The sequence below is a fragment of the Vicugna pacos genome, unplaced genomic scaffold, assembly GCF_048564905.1.
Source record: "Vicugna pacos unplaced genomic scaffold, VicPac4 scaffold_168, whole genome shotgun sequence".
Taxonomy (NCBI): Eukaryota; Metazoa; Chordata; class Mammalia; order Artiodactyla; family Camelidae; genus Vicugna; species Vicugna pacos.
The window spans coordinates 1270-24712 of NW_027328848.1; the positions used below are offsets into that span (position 1 = coordinate 1270).

General features: G+C 40.4%; 1 protein-coding gene across 8 annotated transcripts; it reads left to right on the forward strand.

Moving 5' to 3' along the window:
- The first annotated feature begins 249 nt into the window (after nucleotides 1–249).
- Nucleotides 250–22181, forward strand: LOC140695177 (trafficking protein particle complex subunit 9-like). 8 transcript variants are annotated; one of them, XM_072958038.1, is made up of 5 exons: nucleotides 250–559; nucleotides 1889–2010; nucleotides 3041–3161; nucleotides 9813–9939; nucleotides 21894–22181. In XM_072958038.1, the coding sequence occupies exons 1-5, from the start codon at nucleotides 516–518 to the stop codon at nucleotides 21906–21908; spliced, it is 429 nt and encodes a 142-aa protein (XP_072814139.1). In that variant the 5' UTR covers nucleotides 250–515; the 3' UTR covers nucleotides 21909–22181. The 8 variants fall into 8 exon arrangements, 1 of the variants encoding a protein (XP_072814139.1); XR_012070879.1 differs by lacking the exons at nucleotides 250–559; nucleotides 9813–9939 and having other exon boundaries at nucleotides 1735–2010; nucleotides 21894–22155; XR_012070876.1 differs by lacking the exons at nucleotides 250–559; nucleotides 9813–9939; nucleotides 21894–22181 and adding an exon at nucleotides 3448–3714 and having other exon boundaries at nucleotides 1735–2010; nucleotides 3041–3265.
- Nucleotides 22182–23443: the final 1262 nt, after the last annotated feature.

The window sequence follows — 23443 nt, forward strand, 5'->3', positions numbered from 1 at the left end:
ATTTTGGAAATAACAATTAATATGTTGCAACACTCTCCCTAGAAACTTGATGTGTTTGTGCTTTTCAGTTTCCAATTTACAAAAAATGTAAATGCACTCTTGTTTTTAAATAGTCCTTTTTCACTAGATATTTGTTTACTTCTTTATAGTCAAAATATTTTTTTCCCAATGAATGAATAGGTTTGCATGTTTTAAAAGATACCTTACTTTTTAAATTTCTTATTCTAACAGGTATATTCGTTGTACAGAATTTAGAAAATAAGGATAAACACAATTATAACTTAAAAATGGCCTCTAATCTCACCTGGAGATACAGTTGTAAGGTTTGAAATTGAGAATTACAAGTCCTCTCAAACTCTTCTTCTATTTCAAGTACGGTTTGGTTACTGAGATCCTCGAATTCCCATATGAATTGTAGCAGCAGATAGTCAGTTTCTGCAGAGGAACCCACTGGGATTGTGATCGAGTCCACGTTGAATATATGGATCGCTCTGGGGAGCACTGCCATCCCAAGAATGCTGTCATTTGATTCAGGAATGTGCGTGGTGTGTCTGTCCAGGTATTTAGGTATTCTTTAATTTTTTTCAGCATTGCATAGAGTTTACATTGGATTATTTTACTATATATTTTGCCTTTATACTGAGGACAAGTGTGCAAGGTACCGGGATCAGAAGTGTATTGGAGCTCCGCAGCTTGCTGCCACCATGGACGCTGTGCTCTTGCTTCGCCCACTGTACAGTGTTGCACAAAATAGGACCTAAGTAACTCTCTCTTGAAAGAATGATTATATGATTGCTGGATGATGCTTGAGAGTCCTTGTGATGATGTCTTTTTCCCAGAATTTCCCCTCTTCTTTACTATGCCCTTTCCCTTCCTTTCCTCCAGCCTGTGTTTCAGCCTGCCTGTGGCATTGATTTTCCTTGTCTGTGGACTCTTCCTTTCACTAGTTCGTGATAATGTTACATGTGAGATGTGGAAACTTGCTAGATGTCAAGAAAGAGGAAATCCATTGCATTCTAGTTTTTTTAGAGTGTGCTATTGTATTATCGATTGAAATGAAATCAGGCTGACCCATTGAGCCATCCCCTGAGCTCTTTTTGCCTTCCTACAGGTGATACTGCTCTCGTTGCTGCATGTGCCCTTCCCCCAGACTTGGTTTTGGGGTTGAGTAAGTCACCGTCACTGGAGCCCTCTCTTTAAATGATGAAGAGAACATTTGCTCTTTCTCCCTGTTTGGGGACTTGGATGAGATGAGGCAACAGATAAAGAATGGAGCCCCACCTCATTCTGACCCCCGCTCTTTCCGTTCCTTTCTCCAGGGGAAGAGTACAATTCAAAAATATAAAGATTGTGAACTAATGAGATAGACAAGACAACCGATCATTTATTAAATACCCTTTCATGCCAGAAACAAATGTATTATACACACAAAAAGCACATAAAATACGGTAGTACTGTGGTTACAAACGTGGGTCCGAGTTCGAGTCCTGGTCTGGAGTGACAAGTCCTGTGAGATGGAGAATTGGTAGGTCGGCTTAGCCTCTCTTGGACTTGTTTTCTGTCCTGCAGAGATGGGGCTCGCTAGGCGTCCCTCCCCCGTAGAGGTGCTGAGGGGTGTAAAAGACATGTGTAGGCAGACCGAGCACAGCTGCTCTTTCCTCGTAAGTGCAGGATAGCATCGCTTTTGCGGTGATGGCTTTATGACTGCACCGTGTAGACTCTCAGTGCTCCAAAGGGATGCCTTGCAGATTGGAGATGGGATTCTCACTTCTGTATATACCCAAGGATTGTGTTATTGGGCCTTGCTAATTTGACTCTATTCTTTAGAAAGTACATAATGTAGATATATTTTTCAAACATGCATGATTTTTTCTTTTATTATTTATAGTTCTACCCTCTCATCTCTTGGTGTGACTTTTCATGGAATCCAGGAAACAGTCCTAAGCAACCTGCCTCTTCACACTTCTCCGTGGTGGTTTCCTTCCCTGACTAGAAGAGGGTTTTGCATAGGTAATTTTGATTGCTCCCCTTCTCTTGGAGACTCTCTGTTTTTCTGCCCATCTCTCACCTGTCCATCTGTCCATTTCTCTACCCACTCATTCTTCTGACTTGTTTCAATAAGCATTTCAGGCAGCTTACAGAAGAACAGGTACCAAATAAACAGGTGAGAAAATGGGGCCAAGTTCATACAGTGAGGCTAGGAGTTGAGCCTGTGTGAGAGTTGCCAGCGTGAGACACACGCCTCTGCCTTGTGACTTATAAGATAGACAACATCAATGTGCCTGAAGCTCCCAGCAGACACAGGGAAACAGGGTTTGTGGGAGATGCTCATTGGCTGTGAAATAAATAAGTGGCTTAGTAGAAGCCCAGCCTTTCCAAGTACTAAGGCTTAGGAGAATATTTTAGTGTCTTCCAAAATCAGATTATTGCATCTTTTCTTTTTCAGAGTTTTATGTATAGTTGGTTTACATTCTATACCTGGAAATTTCTCCAAAACTTCTGCCCACGTGAGTCCCATGACTCGGGAATGGGCTGGTTCTGCTCATTGACGGGTGTTGGCCAGAAACGGAAAATGACAGCCTCAAAGGAGCCTGGGATTTATCAGTTATGTTTTGTCAGTGCTGTAGATTTCAGAAAATGCTTTCACCTTTTCTTTCCATCTGAGGCAGCAGCGCGCTCTCTTACCAGCATCAGGAGCTCAGGGCCACGGGATGGTGGGGGCTGACTGCACTGCCGTCAAGACAGCTGAGCTAGTCACTGCAGGTGTGGTTCTTTTACATACTGCAGTTCATGCTCTTTACTAGAATGTTTCAACAGGGAGTTAATTAACTGAGTTAATTAACATTTTATAAATATGATGCTTTGTTGAAAAGACAGTCATAGGCAGAATATAAGTTGGGATCACTTTAAAAATGGTTTCATTACTGAAATTTCAGTAGGAAAGATCCAGTTTATCTTATTTCCGCCTCTCTTTAAAAGTAACAAAGAAACAAGACAGAAAAAGCAGAGGATGATTTCTGTTCTTCCTCTCGGCTTGCAGGTGCCCTCACCTCCAGTGGCATCCATCCAGACACCAGCACTGACACTGGCCGTGCTCAGAACTGCCTCAGCCCTGAAGACACATCTGACAAATGGAAGGGGGCCGCGCCCTGTTACAGCAGGTGCTCTCACTTTGTGGGTCCTTATGTAACTGCGCGGTGTTATTCAGGATCGCCCTTTCTACACTTTGTGACGCTGCTGCGGTGTCTCCTAGTTATTTGTTTCTGTAAGTACTCGTGTAATTTTCCAATGTGTGGTACTAGACATCTAAAAATGCATTTTTCAGATGAGAAATAGTGTGTATTTAATATAAATGTCTGAAAAAAGGGTCAAAAGGATCTATCCTGGTGCCAGTACTCAGAGATAATAATTAACACATTAACATCTATTTTCTGTTCTTTTCATCAGTGTGTATTACCTCTGTCATAAAAACCAGCGAGCAATGTGTGCCTGTATACTGTGTGGAGACCTCCATTTTCCATTCGGCTTATTACACATTTTTCTACAATATTCTATCTCCCCTGGCATGATTTTTAATGACTAGTATAGCATTCTGTCTTGTGGAGTCCTCGTCCATTTTACTTTGGACTTAAATAAACTTTTAAATTCCAAGTATACTTAACTGAAATTCTGAAAAGAGATCTGTTGTGGTACCGAAAGTCCCCTACATCCCTTCCCCTTTTTTCCTGAGAGTAAAAACTGCTGACAATGTGGAGTATATATTTCATGACCTTTATGCCTATGTCATATAAATAAACACATACATACACGTATATGAGAAATCTATGTCTATGTGTGTGTATATATGCTTTATTGAAAAATAAGGCCATACTATATGTTTTCTGCAGCTCGGTTTATTCACTCAGGTATATATCACAGACGTCCTCTCTCTCCAGACTCACCCGGTCCTTTCAGATAGAGTAGAGGGTTTTCCTGATATGCAGGTTTGGTCTCTTGTGTAAGGACACCTTTCGTGGGAGCGTACTGTGGACAAGGCCTTGGACCACGCCGAAACACCGGAACTTTAGTGCCCACAGCTCACCGTGATTTACCGCATCATTGTCTTGATGGTGGACACTTAAGTTTTCTCCATTTTCCACTGTCAGAAAGGGTGTTTGACTGGCATACTTCTTATACAAACATTCCTGTGATCTTGTATGAGTATTATTTTCGTTAAGGTTTCTGGAAATTTAGTCCTTGGATGTGACAACTACATAAATCACAGGCTCCTTTCAAGTGAATCAAGAAATTCCTTCTCCTGTGGGGCATGAAAAGATGTAGAATAACTTATGTAACCAATTCTCTATCGCTGGATATGATTTCACTTCAGCTTTTCTTCTCACCATTGTAAACAGTGCTGTGTAAATGCTCTGATAAGTACATCTTTTTGAACTGAATTTTTCTAAATGAAACGATTCCAAAATGTGGAGTTCAGCCTGTGTGTACACACGTTTTTCAGAGTTTACATATCCATTGACATGTCATCCTCCAAAAGATCGCTCACAGTTTGTTCTCTCAAAGATGGACACTAGCTAGAATATCTTTTAAAAATATGTGCCAATATGATGAGCAAAAGTACTTTTTCATTGTTTTAATTTGCACTTGATGACCAGTGAGGTATTGAGCATTTTTCACTCATTAGCCATCTGACTTTTAAAAAGTGAATGATCTCTTTTGTCCTTTGCACACATTTAAGTGAGGCAGCTTCTTGTTGCTTTGTGACAGCTCTATGTATATTATGAACATTAACCCCTTGTCTTCATCAACATGTATCAGAGAGCTTTTCCTTGTCATATTTTGCCTTTCATTTTGTTCAGTAGGTTCATTTTTGTTGTGGCCCAAAATAATCTTAAGATTGTAAATGTCTTCTTTTTGGGTTTTATTCCTGATATTATTCTTAGAAATACTTTCTTATAATGGTATAAATTTCTTCTGTAGGTTTTTTTAATCTCTAAGATGGAGATGATGATGGTACTTGTTATAGTGAAGAGAAGTTGAATTAATATGAGCAAAGAATTATATTCGCTGTTATTAGTACTTTCTAATATTCACATCACATTCTGTAATTTTTCTTGCGGTCATTATGACTGGAATAGAATTTGTTTTTTCCAGGGGATTCTCTGATTGTCCCAAGACAATTATTGAATTCCTACTTTGCTTTTTAACTTGAAATCCCACCTGTAAAGAATACTTATGTACACTAGAGTCTCTTTTTGAGCTCATGGTTTATTTTTATCAATCTTACTTTCTTACACTAGCACTATATCTTACATATTGTAAACATTTATTTAATATCTGACAGTGCGATTTTTTGATTCTCTTTTCGATCCCAAATTTTCTTGGTTAGTATTATGACTTTATTATTCCTGAAGAATTCTAATATAATTTTTCAAGTTAAAAAAAAAAAGAAGTGCTGTCGTGGGATTTTTTAGTACTTTTGAATTATCTTTAGGAGAACGTACATTTTTACAAAACTGCTTTCCTCCATACAAAATGTTGATGTCTCTACTTTCACACCTCTTACTTTACCCCACAGTACAGTCCTGTACTTCCACCATGTACAACATGGGCATTATTTTTGAGTTTATTCCAGATTATTGTTGATGTTTTTGTTAATTATTTAAGTCAGAATTTTTTGCTATTGTATATTTTAACTGTTAAAACTGACACCTAGGAAGGCAGATTCGGTTTGTAAATACTCACTTTGTAACTTCTCATTTAAAATTGTAAGTATTAAGTGCTTGTTACAGAATCCTTTCTTTTCTGTTTTTAAAAATTTGTTTCCAAGATTCTCAAAATGGTCATAGCAAAGTAGTATAGGTGGGGACAGAGATGGAGAGAGGTAGTGTGGCTCATGTACAAACTGTGAGCACTTTCATGGCTGCGTTTACGCTGGAAAAGCCGCTGAAGAGTCCAGGATAAAACGGGTGGCTTTGTATGCAGTTGAAAGCCAGCTTTCTTGCCTGGTGAAGCCTGGTGGGCGTGACAGGTAGATGATCAAGGTCGAATGGAGGTTATTGGCTGCACAGAGCGCTGTGTCTGAGAACTGGAGAATATCGCCATGGGAAATGCTTGGTGCCAGGAACAAAGCAGAGGAGCTGGGGACCCTGTGTGTTAAGGAATTTCCAGCCCTCGGAGTGGGAAGATCAGACTCTGCATTCAGATCTGAGTTTGAATTCATCTTCTTTAGTTTACTTGTCCTCTGACTTTGGTCAAGCTATATACCCTCTTTCACTCCCTGTTTTCTTATCTCTCAAAATAGGAGAATTACAGCCTGCTGCTAGATTGTTTGATCAGGTTAAATAATTAGTGTCTATAAGATGCCACGTACAGTCACAAGCTCAGTGAGAAATGGGCTGTCACCTGTTCTTCTGCAACTCAGTGCTTGACAAGACATGTGGGAAAGCCAGTCCCTAATTTGTGTGTGATGCAAGTAGGAACAAAATTAATGTCTTGCCTTTCCCTAGCAGTATACTTACAGCTTTGCTTCATTTACTTCTTTCCTCCTTTCCTTTCCCCTTTCCCATCCTCCACCAAAAGATCCTGAGACTCTCTCAGAATAGTAGATTCAAATTACTTTAAAGGTTGGCTCATCCTCATGAAATGATAGTAACATAAAAAAAATCTGTGCACATCCCACAATACATTGTATTTGATTTACACACACACGTGCGCACACATACACACACACAATCAGGCTACCTTCCACTTGCAGAGGGATAAGGACCACTTTTTCTGAGTTTTCACTCACTGAGCTTGAGAACAATGTCTCTTACACAGACTTTCACCAGGCTTCGTGCATGGTGTTTTTAATTGAATTTCGGCTTTGTGGCCATAGATATAGTCTCCTAATAGAAGAGAGAAAGTGGAGACATAGACATTCCGCTGAGATATTGGTGTCATCATATTTTAGTTGGAAAGGACTTAAGACAGCATAGAGTCGTAATATTATATGGGTGAGAATCCATGATGTTGTAACTTGGACAAGAACATGGACCTTCTGCCGTCTTGTCCACAAAGGTGAAGAGGCAACTGGGCAGGGGATGGTAGGGATCCTTCTTGCTTGAGTTCCATGTTCTTGCTAGTTTTCATTGCTCAGTTGCCTTTAGTTTATGTCCATGAGGCCTCTCATGGGAAGGTCACTCTGTCCTGATAGATTGAGTTTCTTATCAGCAAAAAGCTCTGGACCCACTCATATTTCCCAGAGTTTTCTGCTGACCTGCTGACACTTTATATAATTGAGACCTAAGAAACTACTGAATATAAAATCCTTATTGTTATTGTTTGCCCTCGAGTTCCATAGGAAGGGGTGCTGTCTCAGGCTGTCTAAAGCCAGATCTGAACAAAGATAGGGTGACAGGCTGTGCTGCTGGTCCTCCACAGTTGAAGGGGATTTCCAACTTAGCTTTATATTCAAGGCAGATGAGTTCAAATCTTGCCTTTACCAGTTATTATCTTTGTGAATTTGGGGAGAAACTGTACTTTTTTGTGTCCAAATTTGTTTATCTGTAAGTAAGTTCAGTATTTATTTTAAGGTTTCTGTTTTAGAATTGAATGAGCTAATACTCTCATTTATACCTAAAATAGTGATCTCATGGTTCTATGCTGGTGCCTTGGTAGTTGATTACTAAGGGACTCCGCAGTGAGATTGGGGGTGGGGGACCCTGGATAATAGAGCTTATATTCCAGGATATGCTTGTAAAAGACTGGATGTGCAGTGGATTTTTAGTAAATATCTACTCCTTTCCTAATCTGCATTGATTGTGTATATATCTTTATACTAATATATGAACAATTTTTATTGCAATTTAAATATCTTTGTAGTATTTACAATATCTAGTTATAAAAATACGTGAAATAAAAAGATTTGAATTTATTTTCTTTTCAATAAGCAAAACAAAATAAAATAGAAAAGAAAAAAGTTTTGAAGGAGTAGAAATAATTTTATTTCTGTGGAATCAATTCCTTGTAATAGGTTTTTTGTTCATGTTGTTAAAAAGCATATAAAATTGATAGGTGGTGAAATACTGGAAATGAGGAAACAGTGGAGACATACTACCTCTAAGGCAGTCAATTTGTTACCAAGTCCAAACTCGTTCTGCTTGCTGCATGACAGGCCGATTAATCGGGAGATGAGATGTTGGAGTAAGGAAAAGAGACTTTATTTGTAAAGCTGGCAGACCCAGAAAATGGCATATTGTTATCCAGTAGAACTCTCTTCCCCAGGGCAGAATTCAGTCTCCTTTTATACTAAAAAGCGGCGGGGATGTGGCTGGTTGTTGCAAACTTCTTGCTGTATGAATTGTTTGTCCTTGAAATCCTTTGTTCCTGCAGCTGTCCATGTGGGTCAAATTATGGTGCCCCTGTAAAACCTCCAAAAAAAAAGAAAGGTTATTCACTATTTTACAACTTGCCATCTATACATAAGTGTAGAAGAGCAAATATCCTTAAAGATCAGAGCCCGGAGAATAGGCCCTCCTGGATATTTCAGGCTAAAGGCAACTTTCTTTTACAAAAGGTGCAGAGATAGCAAGTCTGAGCCTAGAAAACAAGGTACAAGATTAAAGCCAAATGAACACATCTAACATGGAGTGAAATTTGTTCTTTCTATTACAATTTCTTTTTCTCCCTCATAAATAATTTTAGTAAGAAACATGAGCAATTTTTTTATTTTTGCTTCTTAATAAAGGACTACAACTACAATTTAGTGAGCAGGGATGCTGTGCGTGCCTTGGTGTCACAGCAAACTCTTGTTGGTGGTGGTCGACCCTGCAACATGCCTGATGCCCCGTGAGTGTTGGTGAGGGTCCCCCTAACCAGGGGCTCTATTCAGGAACCACCATATGCGCGTTGACCTCTGGCACCTCTTTTTCAGCTGCAGGAAATTTTTTCAGATTCTATGATAGAAAAATCACTCCAGCTAGGGATAATCAGGGAGTAAAGGAAGAGGAAAAGGGCTTGAAGTAGAGTAGAAGAGAAAGACAGAAGCTCAGGGAGCCTGGGGGCTTGGCAGCGCTGCCTCAGGAGAGAGAGGAGCAGAGGTGTGGATGGGAACGGCTACAGAACCAGCTCCTGCAGCTTTCCCTGCACCCAAGCCACACAGCTTTTAATAGGGCCCAGGACTCTCTCCTGGCTGGATGTCACCCTGGGCAGAACCTTGAGAATCGAAGGTAAGGGGTGGGCAGCACTCACCTAGGGGGTCACTGAGGACTTTGGTCAAGTCCACATTGACTTTTCCAGTCATGTGCCTTCACCTGTTCTTTATCTCAGGATCTGAGAAGCAGGAGCAAGGAACTCAGGGAGAGATGCAGGAAGATATCTGACTGTGTTAAGAGACGACAGTCACAGTGACACTGGGAGCGAAGACACTTGCAGCAAAGTAAAATAACTTCACAACCATTGCATCAGAGCTGCATGTGTGAGAGAGCCTAAGCCTGTCTCAGAGTGCAGGGGACAAGCGGAATGGAATGGTAAAATTAACACTGACAATTGAAATTTTGTTAAATAGCCTGCTACTTTTAATTTTATCACTTCAATGTATGCAGGTGTATTTCTATGAGCATTTATAGGTTCACACAACCCCACCAGCCCCTCTTGCCCCCATGGGGGATGGGATTTCTCAAGCACAGTGCCCCTCCTGCTTGCTTGGGCCACGCTGCGGGTCCTCACCTGGGGCCGGACTGCTACAGTACACTGAGTCCCCGAGGCACGGCCTGGGATACATGACAGGAACAACTGTGCTCTTGGCTGAGGGCCTCCATTTCCCCCTGCAGTGTAAGAATGCCGGTGACTCAGTTAGAAGCATGCATCCAAGCCGTCCTTCCGTGTCATCACCATCTAGAAGCGGTGCCTGAATCTTCTGAATTTCTGCAGAATGTGGTTTACAATCACCTTGAACAAGTGAGTGTGTGTTCTCTTTCAAGTGGAGGAGTTACTGCCGTTTTCCTGGAACTTACTCACCACTAGTCCATCTGATTTTTCTGTGCTAGGATTCAGTATGGCCTGCTAATAACTCTGCAGTCAGATCTAGAAACCCTGATGAAGAGGATTATTTATTTTCTTTCTTTATATGATAGTATTTTACTTTCAAATTTCTGAGTTTTCAGTTCTTGGAGGAATGTTTTGGGGGTTGGAGAAACAATTTTGCTCTTACCATCTTTGTGACCTGTTGCTATATGCGTCTCACCTGTCTTCTGTCACTTGTGAGGCGGTTCTATTTTTGACCCTGTCCGGGTTGTTCATATTTTAAAACATAAAATCTGTAAAAGTACAGTCTCTTTTACTCTGAAGACATTCCACAAATACTCCTTTAATCTGGGTATGGTTTTAAGAAGACACAATAATTGGAATATATACTTGCAGGTTGCCAGTGCAAAATCCCCAAATTAATAGTCGAGCTCAACATCTAAAATCTTTCTAATCTACCATGGATTTGTATGGATAAGTGAAGTAGTTTGCTAAGAACTCAATCCTCCCAAGCTGATGCTCTGCCAGATGGTGGAGCCGAGGGACGAGGGTGTGTCCTGCCCTTCCTGAGCTGACAGTTTCATGGCAAGGACCTTCACCAGGTGAAGAAATTGAAGTTTCTTCTAAGAACAGTGGGTCTGAAATGAGTCCAAAAGCGTGGGAGAGACACAATCACATTTGTCTCAAGTAGGGGAGAGTGGCTGTGGGGCCACCTGGGAGACTCATGAGTCCAGGTGGGCAGTGTTGTTGGCTTCCAATTGAGCGGTGGGACGGTCAGTGGGTAAAAGCGAACAGATTGAAGGCATGTTTAGATGGTAAAGAGGAAAGGATCAATGCTGTCTGTGAAGGTAGGATGGAGTAAGGCCCAGGTTTCTGGGTGGATTAATGAGTTAAATGATGGTCCTGCTGTGTTCTGAGGAGGGAAAGCAGCAGAGGGAGTTCTGGGGGAAAACTGATGAGTTCAGCTGTGGGTAAAGTGAAAGGCTGTTAGATGTGTGGTCTGGGAGCTCTGGTGAGAGCCAGTAGTGAGTAGGGGCCGGGGAGAGAGACTTTCAAATCATTTTGTCTTGTGAAAATACATACAAGAGTGAGTAATGACACAACCCCTGTATATTCTGGATTTAAAACCCAGTAACATTTTGCTATATTGACTGCAGGGGTTCTTAATTTTTTAATAGAAATAAAATAAATAGAAACAAAATAGTGGAGTTAATGAATATCTTAGAGTTGATGTGTGTCCTTGTATGTATTTTCATACCTCATCTGTTTATAAACATAATCTACAAAAAGTTAACTTGCTTAGCATTAGAGTTAAACAGAGGGACGTGACACACTCTGTTGGTGGTTCAAGGTGATTTCTTGGGCAAATTATGTAGCCTCTCTGTGCCTTAGTTGCATCTTCTGTGACTGCCCCCATGCCCCTCATCACAGCTGATTTCCTAGACTAGAAGTTGGGAGGGAGGCTGCTGAAGGGAGTAAGAGGTGGCAACTGCTAGGGTCACTGAAGAGAGAGACAAAAACAGATTAAAGCCGAGAAACTGAGTGCTAATACCCTCAAAGGAGAAAGAATCCCTTAGTTTTTTGAGCCACTTAGCCTAAGAGAAAGAAAATCATGTGGATCCAAAGCTCTTGAGCATATGAGTATTGTGGGTGGGAGGGTTTCATCAGAAAAGGGTTGAGAAAAGGCCTTTTGGTTTCCCTTTACGTTTCCAGTAAGGATGAGGTGCAGAAGAAAAACCACCCGTTTCACAGTTGAAGGTGCTGTTTTGTGCGAAACTGACCGAAGGTTGGAAACCATTCATCAGTGGTGCTGGCAAAAGAAGAGACTTCTGGATTGGGTGGGGCACTTGCTGTGACTTCCAGGTGACCTGCTGGCTGGGGGCTGTGAGGCGGGCAGTAGGTTTGCAGTGTGACCTGGGTATAATCCCTGGCATTGAGGCTGCTGATCTGACTAGCAGAGCTGGGCAGACACCGTCCTAACGGGGCTGCTCGGGATGAGGCCTGGGACACCTGCCATGCTGAGGGCGAGAGGAGAGCTCCCCTGAGGTTGTGTCCCTGTGAAGATTAGAAACGTCCTCCTGCAGGGGAGGAAGAGCCTCTGAGCAGCGGGCCGGATGCACAGGCAAGACCAGCCTGAGCACGGAGATTTCAGGAAGCCGGAATTCATACAGGCCCGAACAGCCTTGTTCCTGAGAAACTGGAGGGAAAAGATGCTGCAAATGCAGGCTAAGTTCAGACACTATTGTGTGTCATGAGTGATAGGAAAAGACTGTTCAGGCAGCCACGAGAGAACCCTGTGGTTGTCCCAGTTGGGCGTCACACAGGAGGGAGGAGCAGAGTTATATACTTTGCCACTTATTAGCTGTGTGACTTTGAGCAATATCACCCCACTTCTCTCTATATATATCTACATCTGTAAAGAGACACAGTGACAAGCTCGTGTCATCAGAATGCTTTGTTTAGCTCTGATCCCCTTTGTCCAGTCCTGTCAGTGCTGCCCTGCAAGGTTCTGCAGCGGCTGCTCTTGCCCTGTGATGGGAGGGCATAAAAGGGCATTGTAGCACCCGAGGGCAGAAAGGGGTTGCTTTAAAAGCAGACATGTAGCCTCCTGCAGCTGCAGACCTGCAGGCAGTTTGGTTCATGGTCGTGGAGAGGACTTTGGAGGCCTTAGCGTCGTCTTAAGACTTGTTTTCCCTTGGGGACCTGATTTGCCTTTGCAGATTAATGTTGAAGATTTGGGCTTCTGGCAAAGCTGTTTTCAGAGATGGGTATATACGTAAAATATCATATAAAATAAAATGATTTATTTAACGTGTGCGACTTTGCAGCTGTTGGGAAGAGCTGTGTTGGCCTGGTCTCCACGGGGGACACCAAGGGTCAGCAGAGCTTGCGGGAGGGAAGGCAGCCTGCAGTGCTTCTGCGGGGTGTTCTCCCCAGCAGGGCACTCTGCTGAGTTGTCTCTTCTCTGAGTTTGGTTGCCAGAGGAGCAGACAGCAAAGTAATGAGTTCTGGAGGGATTGTATAATGACAGGAAGAAATAGGAACCTGGAGATTTTCTGGACTAAAACACGCTTTTGGTTCCTGATTCAGTGTGTTCCATTACAGAATTGATGAGTTGTGTCTATTCTGGAACGTCATTGAAATAAACGTTCAGCCTAAATGTTAAGGGCTTTGATTTATTTGGCTGGAGGACTCGAGCCGGGATGACAGCCTCTCAGATCACTCTGAGGGACTGCTCCCAAGAGGTAGTGGAGGAGCTAGGATAAATAGAATCTTTACAACAAAGATCAGGTAATTGGAACAATAAAATATTGCTTGTTATCTAAAGAAAACCAGATATCTCAAGTTCAAGTATTTAGTGGTTTTCTATGTATGGTGGGAAGCAAACATTTGGGTCATTGAATTCATTCCTTTGGCAAGCACCTGGCTATCTAGGGCCAGTATCCTGTCCTTTCTTGCACTGAGTCTGCTCAGAGGGCACCACTGTGAGTGGCTGAGAGGCCGGGCTGTAGGCATGAACTCGCTGGGGGTTGGCAGCAGCCGCTGATGATTTGGATTCAGCATTCTTTGTTTACTGACATGGTTGCAGTATTTTCATGCACATTGTAGTATTTTCATTCACAGTGTTCCCCCTTGGTCCTAAATTCGACCAATATTTTGAGAGACATTTCATGACCAATTTTGTCCCACGGTGCTAGGATGGCTCATTCCTAGTTCAGGTGAAGAATCTTCTGAGTTGCCATTCAAGGTGTTAGTTTTTTTTATCAGGCCCTGTTGATACTAAAAGTTCTCTGGATCACCTGTCTTACTACTCTATTATGATCCAGGAAGTGTTTACCCATCTTTGCTCATTCCCATACCTAGAATCACACTATTATATTTATTTTATTCAGGGTTATAAATTTTATCTGTTTCTTCAAGATGTTTAGCCATCATCCATCTTGTGGGCCTAGTTACACATTGGGAAATGTAACAGACAACAATTTTATAAAATAGACAGGATATAAGTAATACAGCTAGTAACGTTAATAAAGTCACGAGTAAGAATTTAATAGTCGAGAAGTTGTATTTTTGGGTTAAAATTTTGCTTGTGTTTCTGAGTTTGATCCTATGAGAAAGTTCATATTTATGGTCAGGGTCAGAGCAGGTATTAATTGGCCAGTTGAAATCTCCCACCTTGTAAGATCAACAGTGGCCTAAACAGAACTATAAATTCTTTTTAGAATAACGTTTCTGAGGGCTATCTAGTTAGAGCCTTGGAGTAGGGAAACCCACCAAGGTAACACAGAAGTACTAGACATAGGTAATTTATCATAAACTTAACAATTGGAGTAGTTCATAATCAAAGGTTGGAGAAATTATCAAAGTAATTGGTATACAGTCCTGGTCCGGTGTCTTGGGTCAGCAGTCTAGCTCAGATGTCGTCTTCTTCTCATCCTGGTATGGAAGCTTTTTCTCCATTTGGGCATTGTTTTAAGGTGAGCAGTGCTCTATAGGCCAGTGCACTGCAGGGGCTGTTTCAGATAGGAAATGAATCCGAGACTCCGTTTCCTTCAGCTTTGGTGTGTATGGTCTAGTTAAGAGTATCTGAAAAAGGGTCTTTCCATTCAGGTTGGAGACAGTTCTTTAAGTCATGCCTGTTGCAGTATGTATAATCCCCTGGCTGCAGGTCATGGGGCTTTGGAATTTTACCCAAGGATAGATTACTGAGCTTCAGAATCAAACCTAGAGTATTCTTTTCATAATTCAATTAAACTGTACAGCAGTGTGACATAACAGCAAGGAATGATCTGGGAAGTGTCTTAGTAAATATGGACCTCAATTAACAAAACTAGAATTTAATATCGACTAAAATATAATTTTTTTCTCTCTAAAGTTACCCTCAGTTTTCTCAAATATAGCCAAATCAAGATTAATTTCTTTACAAATTAAATCTGATTATTTGATCATATAGGCTTTTTAAATTGACTGTGTTGGAAGTTTTAATACGGAGTCTCAGGGTAGAATGTTAATAAGGTTTTCTAAGGCCAAGAAAGCCACGTCAAGGCTTTTCATGGATTTTTGCCTTACAGATTTAGGTAAATTCTTTTCTCTTTAAAATCCTTAAAATACCTTTATACTCCTATATCTCTTAGGAGATGATCTCCCTAATTTGTCTGATAGAGCCACTGGGGACCTAAGTATTTTTAGTCTTTTGAGGGATCAGATAGAGAGAAAAGATAACTGTTCCAAGTCTGTATACATAGTTATAATTTATCAAATTGCTGTGAACCATAACTAGCTTAAGGAGAAGAGATTCTTTATGTCTGGGAAACAGGTTAAAAGGCAGTAGTATTTCAAACAATATCAAAAATTATAACCATATTCAGCTGGTTAATCAGTCCCATGTAACTAATTCTTTTAATGAGAGTTTTCATTAGAACTTTAAAATGTCTTACCCAGTTTAGTTCAGTGCTGTAGTTTGAAATTTATTAGAAATCAGTAAATCTCCTTGAAGAGAAAACATTTTGCAAAACCATCAGAAGAAAACAATTAACTGTCTATAAATGACAAAAGATTTAAAAGCATGGTTAAACACCGTTACACTATAATCAATAAAGAAACCTGTTCACTATACCCATAATTATCACTGGTAACATTTCAGATAAACCAGAATTTTAGGGAGTCCATATAATTTCTACAATACCTATATTAATAATATTTCTCATTCAATATAACCTTAGAAGTTTTATGATTCATTTGACAATTCCATGTTATTTAAAATGCCAAATGAAACTTTATAGTTAAAAATCTCTCTTTGGGATGTTTCAGGGGCCTTCTGTAGCATCCCAAACTTAACTGGAGATTAAAAGAATTTTAATTAATTAAATTAATTTTTATTTAATTAATTAGAATTTTATATTTGGGGAGCTTTTTGAAAGATTTCAGAACACTTGATCAGATAAACATATAGATCACTGTAATGTAGTACTAATTCATTAACAAGAAAATATGTCAAATGTAAAGGCAGAACAGATCAGCTAAGTGGTATAAGAAGTTTTACAATCTGTTACTGAAGGTGGATTAATATTTTAAGAAAATTTTTTCCTCTTAACAGAGAGAAAACCAAATCTAATCTTGTTCCAGCTAACTTCTAAGATTCATTTATGTTGCCCAATTTGATTCTAAACTTAGCCAATTCTGACCACGTACAAAACTTTCCTCAGGGTTCCTTTTCCACAAGCCTTCCACAGCTTTCTATACTTATATTAGTGTGTCCCTTATTTTGTCTTCCATTCAGAGGTAACCAGCTTCAGGAGAAAGTCACTATTTTTCATTAACAAAGTATTATTCCATTCTTACATCTTCCTTTACGCATTTATATTACTTTCCTAGGATACTGAGATCATTCCCTTACTAATAGAGACTATTTCTGTGTGACACCAACCATTTATTAATATTTCTAAACACCTTAATTTCACTGTAAGAGGAAGTTAAATGTTAAGTAATTCATATTTCAATCTTATTTTATCTGAAAATGGCATAGATATTTAATAAAATCTTGTCATTTAACTTAATTTAGCACAACTCTAGAATTTAAAGATATCAAACATTTAGAGATTATTTTAAGCATACATTTTAAAAATATATTTTAAATATTTACCCAAAGCTCTCATCTCATTTGCATTTAATTTACTTAAAATTTTACCACAGCACATTACTGTTATTTTTTTTTTTGACAAATCTGCAACAGATATAACAGGATCTTATTTGACTTTCATTAAACCTAGGTACAGTAAAGGTATTATAGTTAAGATGGATGATTTTAAAGATGTCTACATTTATTAGAACATACTTAAACTAAACAATATCAAATATTACCTTAATATTGAATATTTTCCAATTCACATGACACTGAAAGTCAATTTGTTAAGTTTTTATTTTAAAAATACTTAATTTTTAAGCTCTTATATTTTTACATCAATTAAGCAGAGCTCTTTGTCTTCGAAATTTTTTTTTTTTAGCAGTAGAAATATCTCACTTCTATAATCTGTATGCAGGCTTATAAACAGACAAAAGCTAGAGATCTCATAGCTTCACTTTAAAACTTACTTATATTTATAATAATAGTTGGAGTAAGCTGAATTTGCTTGCTCAAATCACTAAGGCTTACTATTTATGAAACAGATAATTAAGATTTCCTCACAAAGTCTGAAGGACCCGTCAGAGTTCTGAGTTCTAAAATGCCAAAAATTTCATGGCCTCAAGTTTTATTTCGTTGAGCTAATTAGGCTCAGTCCTAGGTCACTGTTTGTTGTATTTATATTTCTGATCTGCAAGACAAAGACACTCTCTTCCAGGTCCCCAGATAAATGCTCTGTCACCCAGACCCAATTTTATCTCCTTAATTGGCATTTTTGTATCAGTGAGAAGAGCTGTAAACAAAGAATTCCATGTTTTAAAACTAAGGTTTTCTTTATTTTGTCTTCCAAAGCTTGCATAAGACATTTATTAAGGTCTCTTTTCCTTGAGTTATAAGTTAAACCCAGGGTAAACCTATATTTTTTTTTTTAGCTACTCAAATTACTTTTTAGATTTACGCTATATTGGACGTCTCAAGTAACTATATTGGTTTCCTTTAATTTGTTCAATTAATATTTTCAGAGGGATAGACATGTGCCCAGCCTTACAATACCAAGAAGGGGAAGCGTTTTTCCACTGAAACATATCTATCCCACAACATAAGCAAAAGGTTTATATAAAGACCATCTAAATATACCAATTTCACAAACTTTTATCTCAATTTTATTAAATCTTATACCTTTAATTTTTATATTTATTAAGTTTAATCAATAATTCTTATTTCTAGAAGGAGTGACAGAAACCTTTTTTTTGTGGGTGTACATTGTATATAATTTTATAGAAGTCTCTAGGATGCCCAAGTTTCAGCCAAAGAGCTTAGGCCCTTCTCGATTTTTAATTTCATTAATTGGTCTGTTGTCCCAATCCTTGATCAAGTATTTCAGTCTACATATAAATATATGTTAAACTGTGGTAAATAAAACGGACTTGTTTGAACTTTAATGTTGGGGGGGAGTAGGTGAACTCTTTGGCCCTTTTTTTTTAACTTTACGTAGTGTAGTATCAAAACCCTGTATGTAAATCCAAAAATGTCCATTTTATTTATCTCATTCAAAATAACCATATAAAAATATTTATCCTTTTGGGATAAGCCACTTATCTGTTTTTTTGACATTTTTACAATCCTTTTTCCAGTTATTCAACCTAATTAACATTAATTATACTAAGTTTTTATTAGCATCTCTAGAAACATTTATCAGAAAGGAAAAACAAAAATGTAGCTTTTCAAACCAGTTATATTTTTATATCTGAGTTCTTAGGTTAACCATTAGATATATTTTTCTGCATTTAAACTTTATTTTAATAGGTACCAATAAAACAGCCGTTTATAATGAGATCTCTTTAAACTTTCACCAATTAAAAAGTTTTTCCAAATTAAAAAATCCATCATATGGCCATCAATTTATATATATATAAATAAATATATATATATATATATATATATATATATATATATATATATATAGTGATTTTAAACCAATAAGATGAAGAGGCCCTTCCACATGAGAGTCGGGGTGTTGCCTAAATAAAATTCAAAGGTTTACTCTCCAAAAGCTTAAAGCCTTCGTGGTCCAGGCTGATGCAACAAAGTTTAAGATGGCAAAATATCTGAAAATTGGTACAATCAAAGAATTGCTTAGAATCCCAATTTATTTGCGTGGCCACCATATGTACACAATACTTGAACTTTTGTATGGCAGAGACCAAGGTTTCCTTTAAAAACTAAACTAAACATATATATACTTACATGCACACACTTAAAACATCCAGAGAAAGATAAAACGTTTACATTTCAAGGACACAGGAAGAGAAATCCAAGTTCCCACTAAAGGGGATTTTGTTTTTACAAGTTCAGAATGCCAAAAAATGTTTTTATCAGGCCTGGTTATTTCCAGAGTGAGTTTTTTTTTTTTTCTTATTCCCGATTAATGTTGTAAGTTTTGTATGTACATAAATCTGGCTGGGGTTTTACTTGGAGACTGGCAATCTGTCATTTCTTTTTCTTTTCTTTTCTGTTCTTTATTTTTTTTTTGAAAGTTCTATTTCCCATTGTAAGGTCGGGTTCTCAGAATAAATTTGCTAGTAAGATTTCCCAGAGGGACAACTCTGTGGCATGAAGTCTTTGTGTCTACCACTCCTGGAAGATTCCCTGTCACCCGAGAATGCTGTTACCAGCCAGGAGGATGGTCCAAAATTTGGAGTTGAAAGTTTCCTCATAAGAGTTTTACTTTTATCCTGAAAAATTCAATGGAGGTAACCAAATTGAGGAAAACATTAGACCAGCCTCTTACCTAACCACTCAGTCCTGAACCCAGTGTCTTTCAACTTGGACCCACTCGGGATGTCTCCACTGGGTGGGTAATTCACCTCAGTTTCTTTCAACTGGAGGGCCACGTACCTGGATACACCGCCAGATAAAACTTAGGATCATCAACCAATATGTGAGATCTGAGAACCAGGAGAGACTCAGCCAAATTCATCTGGACCCCCCGAGGAGGCGGATGAGCACAAAGGGCCACTGCTGGTACCAAGGCTCTGGTTACTTGGAGAGTTCAGGTGGAGAGAAATCTGCTGTGGTGCTTCATGGTGTCCAAAACTGTTGACTGAAATAAACGTGCAGCCTAAAAGTTAAGAGTTATGTTTCATTTGGCGGGAGGACTCGAGCCAGGATGACCGTCTCTCAGAACTCTCTGAGGGACTGCTCCCAAGAGGTTGAGGAAGAGCTAGGATATATAGGAGCTTTACAACAAAGACCAGGTTGTTGGAACAATAAAAGATTACTTGTTATCTAAAGAAAGCCAGGTATCTCAAGTTCAAGAATTTAGTGATTTTGTATGAATGGGAGGAAGCAAATATTAGGACTCACTGAATTCATTTTTTAGACAAGCACCTAGCTATCTCGGGCCAGTAGCCCGTCCTTTCTTATTCTGAGTCTGCTCAGAGGGCACCATTGTGAGTTGCTGCAGTGGCTGGGCTGCAGGCCTGTCCTCGCCGGGGAGTGGGGGAAGCCTTTAATGACTTGGTATCAGTATTCTTTGTTTACTGACATGGTTGCAGTATTCTCATTCACATTGTAGTATTTTCGTTCACAGACCGAATATGGATAATCTGCAAACTTGGAAAGCAACCGAGATGGAATTACTGCAGATACCTTCTGCTTTAATAAGCCGTGTGCAAACATAAACACGGAGGAAGCATACACTTGGATTTGGAGGTGTAGGAAAGGGATCCTGCACATTGCAGGAGAACGCAATGCAGAATTCCTTAAGTCCAACTTTCTTTACTGTAGTGGTTTCTGAGAACAGTTTATGGTAATTAAACAACATTGACAAACGGTGGCACACATTGCTTTTAAGAGATGGCCGGCTGCAAACTTTTATATTGGACAGGTGGAATTCATAGGCAAGTGGTCAGGTGGATGGGAGAGAGATGGAGCCAAGGCCTGGGCCCAGATTCCGGTTTAAATTGCCATTTCTTCACCATAGGGCCTTGGAATAGAATGCATACTCTCAACCTGTTGGTGAATCTGTGAAATGGGCATGATAATATTCATTTCTTCCTGGGATTGTTGTAAGATCTAAAGAGTATTATAGCACACATGAAGCATTTAACACCCTGGCACTTAGCAGTGTTCACTGTGTGGGGCCGCCCCGCTTAGCGTGCGTCAGAGCCGTAAAGGCAGCATTTGTCTGTTGAGGATGCACTTGTAGCCCCTTGGCTAGGTTGTGAATTTGTTGATTTCCTTTAATACTTGTAACTCTGTGTGACATGGGCAGTTATTTTCATGGACAGATGAGGAATCTCAGGGTAAAGAAGACTGTGTAATTTGCCCAAGGTCAGACCATAATTTTGGGTGCAGGGGCCTCAGTTCAGCATGGGCCCCTGGGCCTTCTGCTCTCTCCGTTCAGCACCAGAGCCAGATATGGAGTTGGCTGTTTCCCTGCCCAGAATATCCGGCAGGACCCAAGACACACCTGGCCCTGTGCTGCTTGAGCAAAAACTCCGGAGGAGAGGGAGTTACAAAAGGGATAAACATAAAAACAGACGACAGCAAACTGTGATCAGCTCTGAGAAGGAAAGGAACACGTCTCGCCGTGCAGAGCTGGGAGCTTTCCCGTCTGGGCTGCTCTGGGGGTGTTCATCTCAGCTAAACAAGTTCTGCTGTTGCAGCAAGGCAGGAAGGCAGGGCGCATGTGGGCAGGTAGACAGGGCCTCATTGATCGTACTCATTCCCCATTAAGCGGCAGCTTTCACGGGCACTTACCTAGTAAACATTGGCCATAATCTTCACGCAATTTGCTTGGTAGTTTTATTGACCCCAGCTTTGAGATGAGGTCATTGAAGCTGGGGAGTTTGTTGCATGCCCGTGATTACCTTGCAAATACCCCCACTGGTCTTTCAACCCAGACTGGTGTGGCTGTCATGCCCCATCCCTGTGAATGGCATCGTGTAGCTTCTCCCAAGTGGCCCAAATGACTGACATTGATATGCTTAATTCGTAGGAAATGGTATGTGGCAATAAGAGAAAAAGATAGTAAGAAATTGTTTGGAAAACAAGAAAAAAACCTATTCTTCCCCAGCTGGGGGAGCGTAACCTGTATCACCCACCCTAATCACTGCCTGTCACCTCCTCCCTGAGGATTCTGTGTTCAGAAGCCACTCTGAGCCTTGGGAGAACATTTTTCCTCATGACACTTTTGACTAGGACCCGCGACATCTCTGTCCCTGGTTAACACTCTCTTCAAAGCCGTTTAAATTTTTTGCAGGTTCCTCCACTCTGATGTAAGAATACCCTGTATAACTTCTTGATGCAGCTCCTTAATGAAGATCTTGTGATGGAAACCTAGCCAAAACTGGGATGTATGCACATAGTGACTGCAACTTCAGCACATTGTGAGTTCATAATCAGAGGGGTGGGTGACTCAGGAAAGGCTTTTTTAAGGTAACAAGGGGAAAGTGAAAGGACGCTTGCTGTGTGAGAAAGAAACATCTCGGTCACAGCCAGCAAGACACCTGTGTTCATGATGGGGTGTGGCGAGTGCAGAGTTCTCACAAAGAAAGAAGTGATGTGATGGGAGGGAGGACAGTTGGGTAATTTATTGGGGAGGAAAAAAGTGGGCTGAACATTTCCTGGTTGAACAAGAGGATTGTGACATGACGTGCTTGTATTTTGGAGAGAAGGGTTTTGTGGGGACAGGCCTAGGAGTACGCTGTATGGCTGGGGAGTCAGCACAACAGAGAAACACAGAGAACCGGGCAGACCCCAAGGCCCAAGCTGGGGGAGAGGCTGCCCGCAAATTGGAACCCTGGAAGCTGGTTCTGTCCCTTAGCTGGGGCCTCAGACGTCACTTCACAGCCCAGTCCTGTTGATACAAGAATAAAAAACGTTGGGCATGAGAAGGGCTGTGTCCCAGGCTTTCGTTGAGCCCCTGGGATGTGCCCCACCAGATTTTGTTCTTTGACTTCATGCAGTAAAGAATTCAAGAGCAAGCCAGTGTTGAGTAAAGGTATATATATTCAGACAGATACATTGAAATGCAAGAGAAACGTCACGAGGTGTGGGGGTTTCATGCACAGATTAGAAGTAGGTACACACCCCACAGACAGAAGGTCTGTCTTCTCCAAAGAGGGACAGAGAGTGGTGACCGCGAGGTGGCGCTGTGTTGCTTGTTTTCTTGGGCTTGGTGGTTTCATATGCTAATAAGTAGAAGGACCAGCCTTAGGGCAAGGGGCTAGGATTCCCAGGGAGTTGGCCATTTCCCACCCTTTGACCTTTTGTGGCTATCATTGGGACTGCCATGGTGCCTGGGGCATGTTATTCACCAGGTTACTATTACAATGGATGTTTACTGAATCTCAAGATCTGCTAGAAGTTAAATCTCTTCATCCTGAGCCTCAAGGCCTATTGGGGGTTGAATCCTTCACCATTTTGATGTCAATTGCTGCGGCCTTCCTTGAATGGCTGTGCTCTTCCCCCTTCCATCCTGTATCACTGTGATGACACAAAGACAGCAAAGGCCGGGCCCTAACCGTGCTCCTGCATTTAACGGCAGGAGGTGTGGTGTGGGCTTATGATGACTCTGAGTGGTGAGAAGGATGTTTCAGATTTTCCCACGTGAGACATGGCGACTTACCAGCAGCCTCCCCAGATTTATCTCACGGGCATTATCGCTTGTGTTGTTATGGAAACAAAAGGCCAGCCAAGAAATAAGAATCACACAGAGGGTTGGAGTACTGAGATTTATTACGCTGGCGGGCTCAGAGGGGTTTCTTTTCCAAAGCTCTGAGCACCTCCAAGACGTGCACATGAGGTTTT